The sequence below is a fragment of the Hylobates moloch genome, unplaced genomic scaffold (genome assembly GCF_009828535.3).
Source record: "Hylobates moloch isolate HMO894 unplaced genomic scaffold, HMol_V3 SCAFFOLD_8, whole genome shotgun sequence".
NCBI lineage: Eukaryota > Metazoa > Chordata > Mammalia > Primates > Hylobatidae > Hylobates > Hylobates moloch.
The window spans coordinates 66,076,313-66,093,481 of record NW_026652283.1 but is presented as its reverse complement, the minus strand read 5'-3'; the positions used below and the strand labels follow the sequence as shown (position 1 = coordinate 66,093,481).

At 43.4% G+C, this 17,169-nt stretch overlaps 1 protein-coding gene across 4 annotated transcripts in view; it reads right to left on the bottom strand.

Moving 5' to 3' along the window:
* ADCY10 (adenylate cyclase 10) overlaps window positions 1-17,169 on the bottom strand; it is a 103,213-nt gene that overhangs the window by 7,534 nt on the left and 78,510 nt on the right. For 3 of the 4 annotated variants that reach the window (XM_058442197.1, XM_032161087.2, XM_058442196.1), the window contains 8 exons: window positions 16,896-17,003; window positions 15,598-15,773; window positions 11,887-12,043; window positions 7,280-7,484; window positions 7,105-7,201; window positions 5,639-5,754; window positions 4,337-4,454; window positions 1,740-1,935 (listed from right to left, as the gene is read on the bottom strand). In XM_058442197.1, coding sequence (XP_058298180.1) covers window positions 1,740-1,935; window positions 4,337-4,454; window positions 5,639-5,754; window positions 7,105-7,201; window positions 7,280-7,484; window positions 11,887-12,043; window positions 15,598-15,773; window positions 16,896-17,003 — 1,173 coding nt within the window. The remainder of the gene's footprint in view (window positions 1-1,739; window positions 1,936-4,336; window positions 4,455-5,638; window positions 5,755-7,104; window positions 7,202-7,279; window positions 7,485-11,886; window positions 12,044-15,597; window positions 15,774-16,895; window positions 17,004-17,169) is intronic. The other variant, XM_058442195.1, reaches the window with a different exon arrangement.

Genomic DNA, 17,169 nt, shown 5'->3' with positions numbered 1-17,169 from the left:
TTGAGGTCAGGAGTTCAAGACCAGACTGGCCAACATGGTGAAACCCTGTCTCTACTAAAAATACAAAAATTAGTTAGGCATATTGGCGGGCGCCTGTAATCCCAGCTACTCAGGAGGCTGTGGCAGGAGAATTGCTTGAACCCAGGAGGTGGAGGTTGCAGTGAGTCAAGATCATGCCACTGCACTCCAGCCTGGGTGACAAAGTGAGACTCCATTTCAAAAAAAAAAGAGAAAAACAAAAAATTTTTAAAGAAGCCCAAGGGACTTCTATAGAGGAATAACAACAACAAAAGAATTGCCTTTCACTTTTCCTTAGAAACCATGCAAGCAAGAAGACAGTGCCATGACCTGTTGACAGGAAAAAAAATCCCTAGAATTCTTTACCCAGTGAAATTATCCTTCAAAATCGAAGACAAAATAAAGACTTCTCAAACTAAAATTGAAGGAAGTTGTTGCTAATAGCCCTGACTTGCAAGAAATGTTAAAGAAATTCTTTAGAGAGAAGGAAAATATGTAGTTCAGAAACTTAGATCTACATAAAGAAAGAAAGCATTGAAGAAGGAGTAAGTGGAGGTAAAATAAAAATTTTCCTTTTCTTATTCTAACAGATGACAGTTTGTTCAAAATAACAACAGCAACAATGTGTTCAATTATTCAATTATGTCTACTTATGTAAATACATCTCCTAAGCAGAGATCCCAGACCAGACCACCCAGGCTTTGGACCCGCCAAACTGTGAGTTAAGAAGTGGGTGTTGTTTTGGCCTTGGCATGGTGGCTCACACCTGTAATCCCAGCACTTTGGAAGGCTGAGGTGGGTGAATCACTTGAGGTCAAGAGTTCAAGACCAGCCTGGCTAATGTGGTGAAACCCCCATCTCTACTAAAAATACAAAAATTAGCCAGACATGGTGGCACGTGCCTGTAATCCCAGCTACTTGGGAGGCTGAGGTACGAGAATTGTTTGAACCCGGGAGGCGGAGGTTGCAGTGAGTCGAGATTGCGCAACTGCACTCCAGCCTGGGTGACAGAGTGAGGCTCTGCTAAGAAGTGGGTGTTGTTTTAAGCTGTTAACTTTGTGGTAATGAGTGACAGAGCAATAGAAAACTAATACACCTGTGCTCAGTGTTTACAAGAACAAGGCAAACGTGTCAACCCAACACCGGAGATTTAGCCCTTTATTCTCTTAGGGGGCTTGCCCATGCCAGGTTGTAAACTCTTGGAGGTGTTTAATTTGCTCACTCTTGCACCCCAGCACTCTTGTATTAATACGCTTAATACATATTCGAATTTTTAAAATTGTCGTGTGGAATGCTTTGTCTACCAGGATGCTTCATCACAGCAATAGCAATAAAATCATACAGAGAAGTTCTATCCAAGAATAATTAGGTCATACAATCGTATATCTGTAAGATAAAGTACCATGCTTCCTTTTAAATCGTGATGTGAAAGACAATTTAATGACAGGAAATTATTCATAATATATTTAATAGCAAATTACGAAATAGAGAAATGTGCATGCACACAACAGAAAAATACTTGAAAAGTGGGATCTCAATATACAAAAAGTACTTATCTCTGAGTAGTAAGGTTTATATTTTCTTTCTTACTTTGGAAAAGTGCCTTCAAAAACATCTATTATTAAAAATATATGAATTCTATAATGAGAAAATAATTAGCACAGGAAGTAGAGATCCATTTAAGGTGTATTTTATACTGGAAACTGGAGAATAGGCTTCACCTTGAGTAGCTCCTCCCCACTGGCTTGGGCATTCTCTGACTGTTCCTTGATTTGTTTTTGAAGGTGAAGAACTTGCCCCTCCATGTACCTAGATATTCCGTCATAGTAAATAAGTGTCATGGTTCTTCTTGGCAAGAGATTTTTAGCTCTATTGGAAAATTTGTAAAAATTGTCCCATTCCTCAAGTCTGGCATACCTGCATTACCACAAGAGAATAAGAAAAATCAGTATCACCCATTAGGAATAGGCTGGCTTTCTGAAATGGGTCTCTGGATGTGCAGCTTCCTTTACCTGGGTCTCTGGAAGTGTGTAGTCACCTGCCTACCCCTGCTTCACACTCCCTAAAAAAGCAGGAAATTATGTGATACAGAGCAAGGAAATAATAAATTTTTTTGATGACTTGAGATGAATAGAATCCTTGGAAACACTCAGGTAATATTAGCCACCATTGAACTCTTTGGCTTTGGCTTTTTTTTTGAGACGAAGTCTTGCTCTTGTCCCCCAGTCTGGAGTGCAATGGCACGATCTTGGCTTACTGTAACCTCTGCCTCCTGGGTTCAAGTGATTCTCCTGCCTCAGCCTCCCAAGTAGCTGGGATTACAGGTGTGTACCACCACACCCAGCTAATTTTTTGTATTTTAAGCAGAGACGGGGTTTCACCATGTTGGCTAGGCTGGTCTCGAACTCCTGACCTCAGGTGATCCACCCGCCTCGGCCTCCCAAAGTGCTGGGATTACAGGCTGAGCCACCGCGCCCGGCCACTTTGGCTTTTTAAATTAAAGAGTGAGGGAGATCAGACACTTGGAGCTGTAGATTCTGGGGCTTGAAGAAATTGTTCCGATACCAAAGAGAGATGATTTAGGCCAGTACTGCTCAAAATGTGGTCCACAGACTGGCATCATCAGTATCACCTGGGTTCTCATTAATGCAGGTTCTCTGGTTCAGTCCAGGTCTACGGAATCATACAGGCTCTGGGGGTGTGGCATCTCTGAGTTAACAAGCTCTCCAGATGATTTTTATGCCCACTAAAGTCTGAGCAGCATTGGCCTAGGACACAGCTGTTTAAAAAACTCTCCTGCTGAGATGGACAAGAAAAATAAATTTGGATGATTTCTGGACTTTAGATTCCTTAACCTTTAACTCACATTGGTAAGTTATTTGATTTTGAACTTTAATTGGCAAGAGTAATTAATTTTTGGATTTTAATTTCTCCTCATTAATTTTATAATAAGAGGGGATTTCTTGCCAGGTGCAGTGGCTCATGCCTGTAATCCCAGCATTTGGGAAGGCTGAGGTAGACAGATCACCTGAGCCCAGGAGTTGGAGACCAGCCTGGGCAACATCACGACATCCTATCTCTACAAAAAATTAAAATTAGCCAGGCATGGTGGTATGTGCCTGCAACTCCAGCTACTCAGGAAGCTGAAGTGTTTGGATCACTTGAGCCTGGGAAGGCGAGGCTGCAGTGATCCGTGATCGCACCACGGGACTCCAACTGGGTGACACAGCAAGACTGTCTCAGAAAGAAGGAAGGGGTGGATTTCTATTCAAATTTGAAGCTGTTCTAACTTGTAGCATTTTATATAGGAATGTCTTCATATTGTCATTTAGTCTCATCACAAACCTCTGATAGACCATATGGTTGCATATAATTTAATTAAGATAGGAAATAAAATAATAGGGGATGATTTTCAGTCTTGGGGATAGTCATGGAAATAATTTAATGAATGTTCTGTTCTGACCCATTTTAGAACCTTAGCATTCATCTCCTTCCTTAAGGGTATGACCATAATAACTACATGCTTAACTGAGTTAAAAACGTAGTAGGTTAAAGGAATTGAGCCTTAGGCTTAATGAGTTAATGGGTTGCGGGGAGAATGCTTCTTCCTCACTCCTGAAATTTCCTTCCATGTGAGGGGCCTCTATTTGGTGCAAAGCACCAGAACTCTTTCCCTGCTTCACTTGCCCCTTCAATGATAAGGAGAGATCTTGCTGGTGATTTGGGAGAGGAATTGGGCAAGTATAACTCCGTCCGTGTCTCTGTCTATCTTGAGAGCCAGTGAAGCCAACAGGGAGTGTGATACTGATCTCTCTGCTCCATGTGAGTAGACCTACAGTTTTCCAGAACTGCCTGCTGCTGAATGGGTTACGTCTATTCCAGGGCTCAATATTACGAAGCCCGCTTTTGTGAAGATACAAGCCATGTCTTCCAACATTGGCTTTATCAATCCATGTGATTAGATACGGCCAGGTGCCGGGTGGGCAAGTGGTGCTATTCATTAGTCTTCCTCAAACCCCAGCACCCCTCTGAAGAAAGCAGTCTTTTCTTATTTATCCCTGTATCACCACAACATGATATGTTTGCAATAAATGTTTATTGCATGGAATGTAATTGAGACAACTTTACTTTTCTGTCCTTGGCCAAGGGGGATGAACTAGTTGATCCCTAACATGTCTCTCAGTGTAAATATCCTCTGACAACTTTAAGCTGTCTCAGGTATAAATTATCAATACTTTCTAAAAGATTTTTCAAGAACTCTTCCTTGGGATTCAACATTTTCACTTTGGGAATTTAGTGATATGCCACACATTGTTACCAGATAGCTACAGAGGAATAAAGTCCCAGGAGGAGTCCACTCTGGAACTTGAGGATTTTGTTGTCTTTGTATTGGTATATGAATTCCAAACATTCTTCAAATGTTCTATAAACAAAACCTAAGAGAGAGGAATGGGTGAGAGTTATTGGTAGGTGTGGGTGATCATTTTTCTAGCCTAGTCGCTCTCAGTTGAATTTCCCACTGCAGGGAGAGTTGCCTCTGATTATTGTATGAATCCAAAGGGTCCCGTGGATTGCAACAACCTCATGACTGGATTGCCCTGTGTTTGCTGAGTCCTACCTATTGGGGAGTGTTATGGATATATACTACAGTTCCACAGTACAGACCAGGCAGGTGTGGGGTTTAAACTAATCCTTCCTGGCCTTAGTGCAGCCTAAGACTTCTCTGTCTCCCCACACATGCTTCCTTTGTTGATGGCAATGTCTGTATCCCCTTTCAAGATCACATGTGGGGAAAACAATTCCCAGGTTGGTTCCTGTGGTTTAGTGTGTACACTTCAAGTGACCTACTTGGTGTCACTTGAAGGTTATCAGGAAGTAACTAATTTTCCAAATCACCAATAGCTACCAGCCTGGAACTCTCACGTCAAGCAATCTAGTCTTCTAAATCTAGACTTCTAAAGCATGAAGTCTCTAAGTACAACCTGCTAAAAGTTAAAAACCCCTAGTAAAAGGCACATAGTAAGACAGTCAGCCACTATCACTTAGGTGCAAATTGATCTGACAGTTTCTTTTTTTTTTTTTTTTTGAGACAGAGTCTTGCTTTGTCACCCAGGCTGGAGTGCAGTGGCATGATCTTGGCTCACTGCAAGCTCTGCCTCCCGGATTCACACCATTCTCCTGCCTCAGCCTCCTGAGTAGCTGGGACTACAGGCGCCCGCCACTACGCCCGGCTAATTTTTTGTATTTTTAGTAGAGACAGGGTTTCACCACGTTAGCCAGGATGGTCTCGATCTCCTGACCTTGTGATCCGCCCGCCTCGGCCTCCCAAAGTGCTGGGATTACAGGCGTGAGCTACCACGCCTGGCCTCTGACAGTTTAACTGGCAGCTCATATCCATCGGGTTCCTTCAGACTTAATTCTTCTTCTTGCCATGCCTTCACAATCTCAGCACCTGCTAGACAGTGCTTCAGCTCAACGACCAGCCTCTCTCCCTCCCTGCCCTGTAAGTCCACCCAGCCAGAAACCTAGTGGTCCCAAAGCCCCAACCTGAGAGCTGCCACACCACACCAGCACAGGTGTCACACCCCCAAGTTCTTTTACATTCCAAACCCACACTTACCAGAATAAAGCAGGATGTCCAGGCAGACAAAATAGAAAAATGCCTTGCTGAAGATGTGTTCCTGTGTTACAGAAAGCTCCCACAGCTGCCCCAGCACCTGGATCAATTGCGGGTATCTATGGAAAAGAAAAGGTAGTGGCCACTAAAAAGCAGTGGATATTGTAATCCCAGCACTTTGGGAGGCCGAGGTGGGCGGATCACGAGGTCAGGAGTTCGAGACCAGCCTGGCCAACATGGTGAAACCCCATCTCTACTAAAAATACAAAAATTAGCTGGGCATGGTAGTGGGCGCCTGTAATCCCAGCTACTTGGGAGGCTGAGGCAGGAGAATCGCTTGAAACCGGAAGGTGAAGGTTGTGGTGAGCCGATATCACACCACTGCACTCCAGCCTGGGCAAAAGAGCGAAACTCTGTCTCAAAAAAAAAAAAAGAAAAGCAGTGGATATAATGGACTTCGGGGACTCGGAGGGGAGGGGAGGAGGGAAGTGAGGAATAAAAGACTACATGTTGGGTATGTGTACACTGCTTGGGTGACAGGTGCACTAAAATCTCAGAATTCACCTCTATAAAATTCATCTATGTAACCGAAAACCATTTATACCTCCAAAGCTATTGAATAAAAAAAGCAATGGATAGGATGAGGTTCAGTAAAGTCCCTTCCTGGTCTAGTCTTGGTCCTTCTCAGTAATTCAGAACCAAATATACCTCTTAAACAGACTTCAAACACACCCCTATCCAAGACTAAAACCTCAATCTCAAATTGGCTCTTTTTTCAAATTGTTCTTTCCTGGGTCCTCTATATCAGGGTGACCAGAGTCAGAGCAAATTGGCCTTGACTTCTAGTCCTGGTTGCTATTCTCTGGCCATTTGCCTCCCTGGAATGCTTTTCCCTTTGTCTCCACCGGACAGAAGTGGAGGCCTGATTCCCACAGCTGGGATGACTGTCTGACTACCCTCTGATCACTGGCCAGAGCAACCAGATTAGAGATGATGCATGGCCAAGAATTCTGGTTTTTTTTTTTAAAAAAAGACAAGGCCTGGCACAGTGGCTCATGCCTGTAATCCCAGCATTTTGGGAGGCTGAGGTGGGTGGGTCACTTGAGGTCAGGAGTTCAAGACCAGCCTGGCCAACAGGGTGAAACCCCCTCTCTACTAAAAAATACAAAAATCAGCTGGGTGTGGTGGCACGTGCCTGTAATCCCAACTACGTGGGAGGTTGAGGGAGGAGAATTGCTTAAACCCGGAAGGCAGAGGTTGCAGTGAGCCGAGATCGCACTACTGCACTCCAGCCTAGGAGACAGAGCAAGACTCTGAGAAAAGAAAAAAGGATGACGATTATCAGTTATATTTTCTTACTGCAAACTCTACTCCCTTCCCCACCCTATGACCAGGCTAAAGTTGAACCCAGGATACTCAATAATATGGCCTCCTCCCCCTAATTTTGGAAGATGCTTTAAGATAAATACCTGCTGTTCAAAAGGAGACATCTGCTAAGTCTGCAGAGGGACAGATAGTGTCGGTTGGGATTCTGGAGCAGTGCCCACATTTGAAGGGCTCGGGAGCCTGGGAAGAAAACAATTCCAGTATATTGTGGGGCATTCCTTGTATCCTCATGTCCCATCTTGCCCAGCCAGCCCTTACCTAACTCAATGGCCAAATCCAGGTGTCCCATTATGAGTTTGTTGAAGACCAGTGTCTCGGCCACGTGTGCCACGATTTCAATGCCCTCGCCTTTCAGGGGGAGGTTGAAGATATGCTCCATGGCCATGACTTCATATTTGAACCACACGCCTTGGTAGCCAGCCAGGTGGTGGTATAGCGAATAGTCTAAGTAAGCCTTAATGATCTGAAATGGCAGAGTGGAGGAAGAATGAGGCGGAACGCAAAGCAGAAAGCTCAGGAACATCACTCAATGTCTGCCAGTAAATGTTTGTTTATTAAACTTGGGAACAGAGCTGGACATTTGGCTGAAGCCATGGGCTTAGAAACAGAAATCAAATTGGGTTTCTGCTACCTGTTTACTGAGTCATTCAGGATAAGCTTGATGGGCCCTTGCCCATGTAGTCCTTAAATGAAATATAAAAATTTTAATTTCTGTGAAAAATAAAAGCAATAGCTTACATATTAGATGTATAATTGCAGAGCAAAAAGCCTGCAAGGATACACTTCAAAGTGTAAACAGTTACCTATTTGTTGGGGGTGGGAGGAGAGGTTTTACTTTATGCGCCTCTGTGATGTTTGTTATAACAAGCATGTATAACTTTTGTAATTTAACAAAAAAGAAAAGTTGGTTTAGTTTGTTTGGCTTTTTTTTTTTTTTTTTTTTAAATAAGGACTAGTTTTAAACCTAATTTGGAGATCAGGTGCAGTGGCTCACATCTATAATCCCAGCACTTCTGGAGGCTGAGGCAGGAGGATTGCTTGAGCTCAGGAGTTCCAGATGAGCCTGGGCACAATAGTGAGACCCTGTTCCAACAACAACAAAAACTAGCCAGGCATGGTGGCACATGCCTGTAGTCCTACCTACTCAGGAGGCTGAGACGAGAGGTCACTTGAGCACAGGAGTTTGAGCCCAGCCTGGGCAATATAGTGAGACCTGATCTCTACAAAAGATTAAAAAAAAAAAATAGCCAGCATGATGACACAAGCCTGTAATCCTAGCTATTCAGGAAGCTGAGGTGTTTGGGAGGATCACTTGAGCAGGGGAGGTTGAGGCTGCAGTGAGCCATGATCACGCCACTGCACTCCAGCCTGGGTGACTGAGTGAGACCCTTCTCAAAAATGAACAAACAAATAAATCTAATTTGGAGGTTTAAGAGAAACTGGTTACTCTAAACAACTCTTTAAAAAGATAAAGTTGCTTCAGAGCATACATGCTTAGATAATAGTGAGGAGAAAAGAGTTCCTTCTAAAGAAGCAGTTTTATTATGTATACAAAAACAAAATAATACAAGTAAACTACTTTGAAAAATACAAACAGGAAAAATATAGTGTCTCTAGTGGTGGGAGTATTGGGGTCGGGGAAGTATTTTAGAGTAGAGGCTTTTTTCTTGGAATTCCTCAGATGGGACAAAATAAGCAGCCTGCAAATTCTGTGTTATAGCAGGTCCCTGGATACTTAAACCACAGTGAGTCTTAGAGAATTCCTTTCTTCCTGGTTTGGAACATGCTCCAGATAATGCTACCAGAAGGTAAAGATAGCCAGAATTGGTGGTGGGGGAGAGAGAATTGTTGGGCACGAGAAATCCAAGGCTGTAATAAAGCCTAGGACCTCTTGGATTTGGACCAAGAGAATGGAGGTCCAACTGCTTCACTTTACAGAGAAAATATAAAGCTCCTTGTTTATGTGGCTTGCCAGTGGTCACACTGCAGATAGGCGGAGTCCTGGAAACCATCCTCTGGCTCTCAGTCTGGGTCTTTCCATTCTCCTATGCTGAGTCCCTCACCTGCTTTTGAGCACTGAGGGGAGCGCTTCTCTGCTTTCAATCCCATCCACCTTGAAGACAAATGTCTTGGTTCACATTCTATCCTGACTTTTTATTTTCCCCACCCCAACTCTACCACAATTCTTAGGATATAGCTCCAAGTGTGGAGAAGTATTTCAGTCGATATAAATTTCTTGAGCAACTGCAAATGTTCTAGAAACTTAGGATGTGAACAAGACAGCTGAAGAGGTCCTTGCTTCCATGGGATTTACACATTGGTAAGGGAGAGAGACCAAGAACCAATGTAGGAGCAAATAAGAAATTGTCAAATGGTAATAATACCTATTAAAACAGAGTGACAGGTTAGAAAGTGAATGGGTGGCCATGACCAGTTCCCTCCAAGCAGAGGGAACATCCGGTGACAGATGGGATTAAACTTCTGTGTTTGAGGAACTAAAAGAGGACCAATATGGCTGGGTTTGTGGCTCCTTCATAGCCTACAGAGCTAAAAGAGGATGGGAGATAGGCAGGGGTCAATCTTGATGGGCTTTATAAATACTTCTGTCTTCTAGGAGAGCCAGCCTAAGTTCACCCAAAGGAACTAATGTAGAGGACAGACTCCAGGTTAGGAATCTAAGCTCCTCCAACATTTATGGTGCTACTTGACCCCTTCCCTTAATTTTTGACAATGACTCCAGGAGGAAGAAACCCAGACTTAATGTACTTTTTTTTTTTTTTTTTCTGAGACGGAGTCTTGCTCTGTCACCCAGGCTGGAGTGCAGTGGAGCGATCTCTGCTCGCTGCAAGCTTCGCCTCCTGGGTTCACACCATTCTCCTGCTTCAGCCTCCCGAGTAGCTGGGACTACAGGCACCCGCCACCGCACCCAGCTAATTTTTTTTTGTTGTTGTTGTATTTTTAGTAGAGACAGGGTTTCACCATGGTCTTGATCTCCTGACCTCGTGATCCACCCACCTCAGCTTCCCAAAGTGCTGGGATTATAGACGTGAGCCACTGCGCCCGGCCTGCTGACTTAATGTACTTTTATAAAGGAGCAAGGTCACTCTCATTAGATGAGTTTCATTTCGCTTAATAATTTCTTGATCATGTCTCCTGATATCTTCTTCATCCAGTCAAAGGCTTCTTTGGTTATGACCTAGACTAGTGGTTCTCCCAATTCATCCTGGGAGCCCTAGGGATCCCTGACACCTTTTCAGAGACCACATGAGGTCAAAGCTAGTTCCATAATATCCAGGCATTTTAAATTTAAAAAAAAAATTTTTTTTTTGAGTTGGAGTCTCGCTCTTGTCATCCAGGCTGGAGTGCAATGGTGCGATCTCGTCTCACTGCAACCTCCGCCTCCTGGGTTCAAGCAATTCTCCTGCCTCGGCCTCCTGAGCAGCTGGGATTACAGGCACCCACCACCACACTCAGCTAATTTTTGTATTTTTAGTAAAGATGGGGTTTCCCCAGGTTGGCCAGGCTAGTCTCGAACTCCTGACCTCACGTGATCCGCCCACCTCAGCCTCCCAAAGTGCTGAGATTACAGGCGTGAGCCACCGTGCCTAGCTAATATCCAGGCATTATTTGTGACAGGAAAAATAGTGAAAGACCTTAAAATGGGCAAAAACACAAACTTAGTGGGGGTCCTACCTAACTTACTAATCAAAGTTATCTCTATTTTTCTTTGGACTATCTTACAACTATGTTGCAGAAAACTGATAATAATATAAGTGATATGATTTGTTTTTCATAGAAATGTAAATATTCAGTGGAATACAAGTGATTATTACGCTGTTACTAGACAAGTTTTGTATCCATTGGTAAACTGAATTCTCCTTGGAACCACTTGGTTCCAATCTTACTAATTTTGATTGAGTCAACTCAGTGAGTTAAATAAAATCTTTGATGTGTACTTTCCATATTTGTTATCAGTTATAATTCTATCTTTTTAAAAAAGAATTATTCTTTAACATTTTTCTCTTTCACCCTCATTCTCTCATGAATATACACTGGAGTCTTCCAGAGGCAACATATGTGATATTGCAACAGTGAAAGTAGAAGCAGATGTGAGAATCTAGTTGTCTTCTATGAAGCCAGACATTAAAATATTAGCAAAAATTTAATACAATGCCACATTTCCCGTTTTTTGTTTGGGGAACAGAGTTTTAAAAAATGAAAATGGTGATTATGTTAATATGTAATAGGCTTGTTATCTTTATTTTAAAATAATATTTTAGGCCAGGTGCAGTGCCTCATGCCTGTAATCCCAGCACTTTGGAAGGCCAGTGCGGGCAGATCACCTGAGGTCAGGAGTTCAAGACCAGCCTGGCCAACATGGTGAAACCCCATCTCTACTAAAAATACAAAAATTAGCTGGGTATGGTGGCGCATGCCTGTAGTCCCAGCTACTCAGGAGGATGAGGCAAGAGAATCTCTTGAACCCAGGAAGTGGAGGTTGCAGTGAGCCGAGATCGTGCCACTGCACTCCAGCCTCGGTGACAGAGCAAGACTCCATCTCAAAAAAAAAAGCAATAATAATAATAATAATATTTTAGAATTTTCTCGGCTTTTGGTTCTTATATGATATCAATAGATTCAACCCATATAAATAAAAGCTATTTGGGATCTTCAATAATTTTTAAGAGTGTGAAGTGATCCTGGAGCCAAAGTGTTTGAGAACTGCTGGCCTTGTAAAAACAAGCCAGTCAGAAAGCCTTCTATTATTATATCCTCAGAATTTTGAATCCTAATTGGCTTTTACTAGGCTTTTCTTCCCAAATGAAATTCAGAAACTTAAAGGAGCAGCTACAAAAATCCCCTACCTGGAAACAATGTTGAGTTTCCAGTGCAGTATTCATTTGCATCATAAGTGCCAGGTGGGCATAACACTTGCAGTGAAAAAGATAACTGTAGCTATAGATGCGCCACAGCAAGGAGAGGCAGACAGTTTGCTGGTAAAGTTGTGCCAGCCTCTTCTTCCTATTGGGTAAAGTAAACACAAATGGAACATAAAAGGTATCATCATTACCATGCTTTAGGGGAGCACAGGTATATGGTGTCCTCACTATGGGCCTGGGAATCAAAACTGACTTGAATTTGAGGCCTGTCGCCATGACTGACAAACAAGCACATTAATTTTTATGGAGTACATTTTCTCCATTGTAAAATGGGAATCATAATACCTACTTTGTAATGATTAAGATAATTTATGTAAAGCGTCTGTCCTGTGTCAGGTAATTGCTAAATGAAGCTATTTAAAAAGCACATTGATATTATTCATCACATTTGATTCTGATGACAATCCTGTAACAAAAGAGTGGAATAACTGACTCCATTTTACATATGAGGAAGGTGAGACTCAGGTTAAGTAATTAAGGCAAAGACACACAGCTGGAATGTGGTGGTGCCAGGATTCAAACTCCATCTACCTCCAGCCCAAAAGCCCAATGTATTATTTTCTCCATTGCACACTGCTTTCAGGAACTAGTTCTCAGCTCAACAAAGGTGTGAAAGGAAAATAAAAACTCAGGATCCCAATTCACTATGCCGAAAGGAAAAAATTAAGCTGAAAGCTGAGTCATGCAAGAAGTTGCCTTTCCTTTTGTTCCTTAGCAGACAGCTACAGGTAAAAAGTTAAGTTTATCTGCACAGGTAGCAACTCTATGTCTGCCTTATCCTACGTTAAGTGCCTATTTACTGAGCGTGAGACAATACATAATTGACTATTCCCCTAGCTGCTCCTTTTATCTTGCAACGTGGATTATTATCATGCCCTCCCTCATTTTCCTCCAGCCCACTTTTCCCGTTTAAATACTGCAGTCTCAAACAGGGACTGTTTCTGTCGTTTTGTGTTTTTTTTTTCTTCTGGGCATGTCCATAACCTTGGCAAAATAAACTTAAAAATTGATTGAGACCTTTCTCGGGTACTTTTTAGTTTACAAAAAAAAAAAAAAAAAAAGGAGGATTTTTTGTTTTTTGAGCCTCGCTCTGTTCTCCAGGTTGGAGTGCAGTGGCATGATCTCAGCTCACTGCAACCTCTGCTTCCCAGGTTCAAGCGATTCTCTTGCCTCAGCCTCCCCAGTAGCTGGGATTACAGGCACACACCACCATGCCTGGCTATTTTGTGTTTTTAGTAGAGATGGGGTTTCGCCATGTTGGCCAGGCTGGTCCTGAACCCCTGACCTCAGGTGATCTGCCTGCCTCAGCCTCCCGAAGTGCTGGGATTGCAAGTGTGAGCCACTGCGCCCGGCCAAAAAATGAGCATTTTTAACTATTGCATTTTGAAAGGAAAATATCTTGGGCCCCCAAAATCACTAAGGAAAACTCAAGCTGGAAACTGCTTAGGGCAAACCTGCCTCCCGTTCTATTCAGTCACTCCTCCGCTCTTTGAGATAGATGCATATCTGATTTTCCTCCTTTGGAAAGTCTAATCAGAAACTCAGAAGAATGCAACCGTTTGTGTCTCACCTATCTGTGACCTGGAAGCTCCCTCCCAACTTCCTGCCTTTGCTTCAAGTTGTCCCGCCTTTCCAGACCGAACCAATGTACTTCTTACATATGTTGATTGATGTCTCATGTCTCCCCAAATGTATAAAACTAAGCTGTGCCCAACCACCTTGGGCACATGTCGTTAGGACTTACTGAGGCTGTGTTACAAGTGTGTCCTCAACCTTGGCAAAATAAACTTTTCTAAATTATGATGTGGAAATGATTTTTTAAAAAGGTTCCAAGGAAACATGGACAGGGTAAAATCTCTTTTTTTTTTTTGAGACGGAGTCTCGCTTTATCGCCCAGGCTGGAGTGCAGTGGCACGATCTTGACTCACTGCAACCTCCACCTCCCTGGTTCAAGCAATTCCCCTGCCACAGCCTCCTGAGTAGCTGGGATTACAGGTGCAGCCACCACGCCTGGCTAAATGTTTTTTGTATTTTTAGTACAGACAGAGTTTCACCATGTTGGCCAGACTGGTCTCGAACTCCTGACCTCAGGCAATCCACCCGCCTCGGCCTCCCTAAGTGTTGGCATTACAGGCGTGAGCTACAACACCCAGCCCTGGGTAAAATCTCATAGGGCATTCATGAGGGTCATGGACACTCTGACATTAAATGTTGTTCCATGTCATACTCATTTTTGAGATGAGAACCTTTTGACCTGCGGATATTTTAAGCCAACAGCTCCTCAGTTTTTTCTTCTTCAACACTTTTCTACCTTTTCCCTTTGTGCAGGTACTTCTTACTCCTTTTACAAAATGTAAAATGTGTAAATTGCCTGTTTTAGCAGATGAAAATATAGGATGCCCAGTTAAATTTGAATTTTAAGCCTTATTTTTATGGAATGCGTATGTCCTAAATATTTCATATGATAGATGTATACTAAAAAAAGTATTCACTGTTTATCTGAAATTCAAATTGAGGCATCCTGCAACCTTATGTGTAATGCAAAGATCACTGCCTTCTGAGAGAGATCTCTGCTGAACATCTCCCAGCCCTTCCTCCTGGGGTTTCCAGGAACAGCCAGGTATTCCCAGGAGCCCACCTCCACCGTGCACAGGAGCTCAGCTCCATTACATTTCCTTTTCACCTCAGGATTCCCTACATTTAAAGGAACATGTTTGGAAGCTGGGGAAGGCAGTTTTTGATGGGGTTGCAAAAGAGTTGTAGTAGCTTGCTCATAGGAATAGATGTTTGTATCTTAGGCAGAACCTATAGTAATATAGCTACTGAGCTCCCCCAAGATGGAAGAGGTGTCCTCTGTCAGCTCTTCAGGTACCCAACAAGGCGGCATCTCCTTTGGCATGAATTGCTAGATAGGTGGAATATTTTTGAAAACATTTATAGAATAATCCAAGCATACACACAGCAAACAAGAGTATAATGAGCGAAATGCACTCAACATCTACCTTCAACAACTAGCAACATGCTTATTTCATCTACCTCTCCACTCACTATTTTTTCCCACTCATTATTATTATAGTTATCTTATAGGTAGAATTTACATATATTGAAATGCCCAAATCTTAACAGTACAATTTTGACCAACGTATACCCCCATGTAACCCATATCCCTATTGAGATTCCTAGATGGGTGGGAGTTTTGTCCTTTGGCAAATGTCTTCAGGGCTTGCTATTTTTCTTTGGGGCGGGGCAAAACCCAGTGTCTTAGCACCTAATGGAAGAGGGCTTGTGACTGAGGTCCCAGGAGCAGTGGTGCAGGATCCATCCAATGAGAACACGGATGGCCATGGGGGTTAAAGGGCTAGATGAGTTAGGACAGACACTAGAATTACCTTACAATGAGGTCCCTTATGTTTGTGTCATCAAAATTCCCTTTGGCAAAAACTGCCCATAAAGTACTTTGTGGCAACCCTGGTCTGGGAGTGCCTCCCACACTCGCCTCCTCCCCAGTGAAGTCAGAGCCAAACAGGAGTCCTTGTGCCCCCTGGAGGCCAGGCTTTGGAGGCTGACATGGATTATGTGTAGGGCTCTCTGGGAAGTGAGACTAAACAGTCTGCTCTCCCCAGCTCCTTCCCTTACCCTGGAGGTGGGCTCTCTTGGGCCTGCCGATTCACATAATGGAAGTGTCTGTTGTTCTCGATATGGATATGGAGAAACAAGGAGATTAAGTTGTGAGGAAGGATTCGGTTGAGGAGCTTCAGTGCCTTCCTCAGCATTTTCTTGGCAAGCACTATCCGGCCCGTATTGAAACAGACCTACAGGGAGGTGGGAGGGAAGAGAGGAAAAGAGGGAAAGTGATGATTCTAACTTAATCAGTAGGTCCCAACAATCCATATTTTGGGGATTCTTTTTTTTTTTTTTTGAGACAGAGTCTTGCTGTCGCCCAGGCTGGAGTGCAGTGGCGTGATCTCGACTCACTGCAGGCTCCGACCCCCGGGGTTCACACCATTCTCCTGCCTCAGCCTCCCGAGTAGCTGGGACTACAGGCGCCCGCCACCTCGCCCGGCTAATTTTCTGTATTTTTAGTAGAGGCGGGGTTTCACTGTGTTAGCCAGGATGGTCTCAATCTCCTGACCTCGTGATCCGCCCGCCTCAGCCTCCCAAAGTGCTGGGATTACAGGCGTGAGCCACCGCACCCGGCCCATATTTTGGGGATTCTTATCAAAAAAGGTGATTTATGGACCAGAAACAAAATCTTCCTATGCCTGGCATAATAGAAAATGTCTATTGGATATATGCATGAAGGATGGTTGAATGACTAGGATTTAGCATCTTAGTTGTACATTGTCTACCTCTGAGACAATGTTTACCCATTCAGGTTCATTTTTAGAGATTGTAACAAAAATATTTCATAAAGGTGTCAACCTGGGCCGGGCACGGTGGCTCACGCCTGTAATCCCAGCACTTTGAGAGGTCAGGGCGGGTGGATCACTTGAGGTCAGGAGTTTGAGACCAGCCTGGCCAACATGGTGAAACCCCATCTCTACTAAAATACAAAAATTAGCCGGGCGTGGTGGTGCATGCCTGTAATCCCAGCTACTTTGGAGGCTGAGGCAGGAGAATCACTTGAACCCGGGAGACGGAAGTTGAAGAGAGCTGAGATCACGCCACTGTATTCCAGGCTGGGCAACAGAGCAAGACTCCCTCTCAGAAAAAAAAAAAAAAAAAAAAAAAAAAGATGTCAACCTGGAAGACAGGGAAGATCTTGCTTGTAAGCCATGGTGAGGAGGTTGGAGCCCAGGGATTTGAGTTTCTAGAGTCTTGGCTAGAAGTCTGTGGCAAGAGATGGGAGGAGGGTGTAGAAAGTATAGGGATGACTTCTATGGAAAGGCCTAAGATATATAACAGATTAATTCAAGTCTTTAATGGTTTCTTACCTCACCTTTGAGGCTGTAAAAGGTGGCAGACTCAAATGTCTGGCTCCAAGATTTGTCCTTCTCGAGAGTTTTTAGCAACTTCTCTCCTTCATTCAAATACATGTATGCCTGTAACCAGCCCAAGGAGTAGAAAAGTGTTGATTCAGCAGGGATTGAGCCCACAGAAGGGCCATTGCCCCAGACTCTACTGAAGCAAGAGATGCAGGAGCCATTTCAGTTATCACCTCCACTTCCATCCCCAGCTCCACTGATTAAAATGGGCATCAAATTCCAG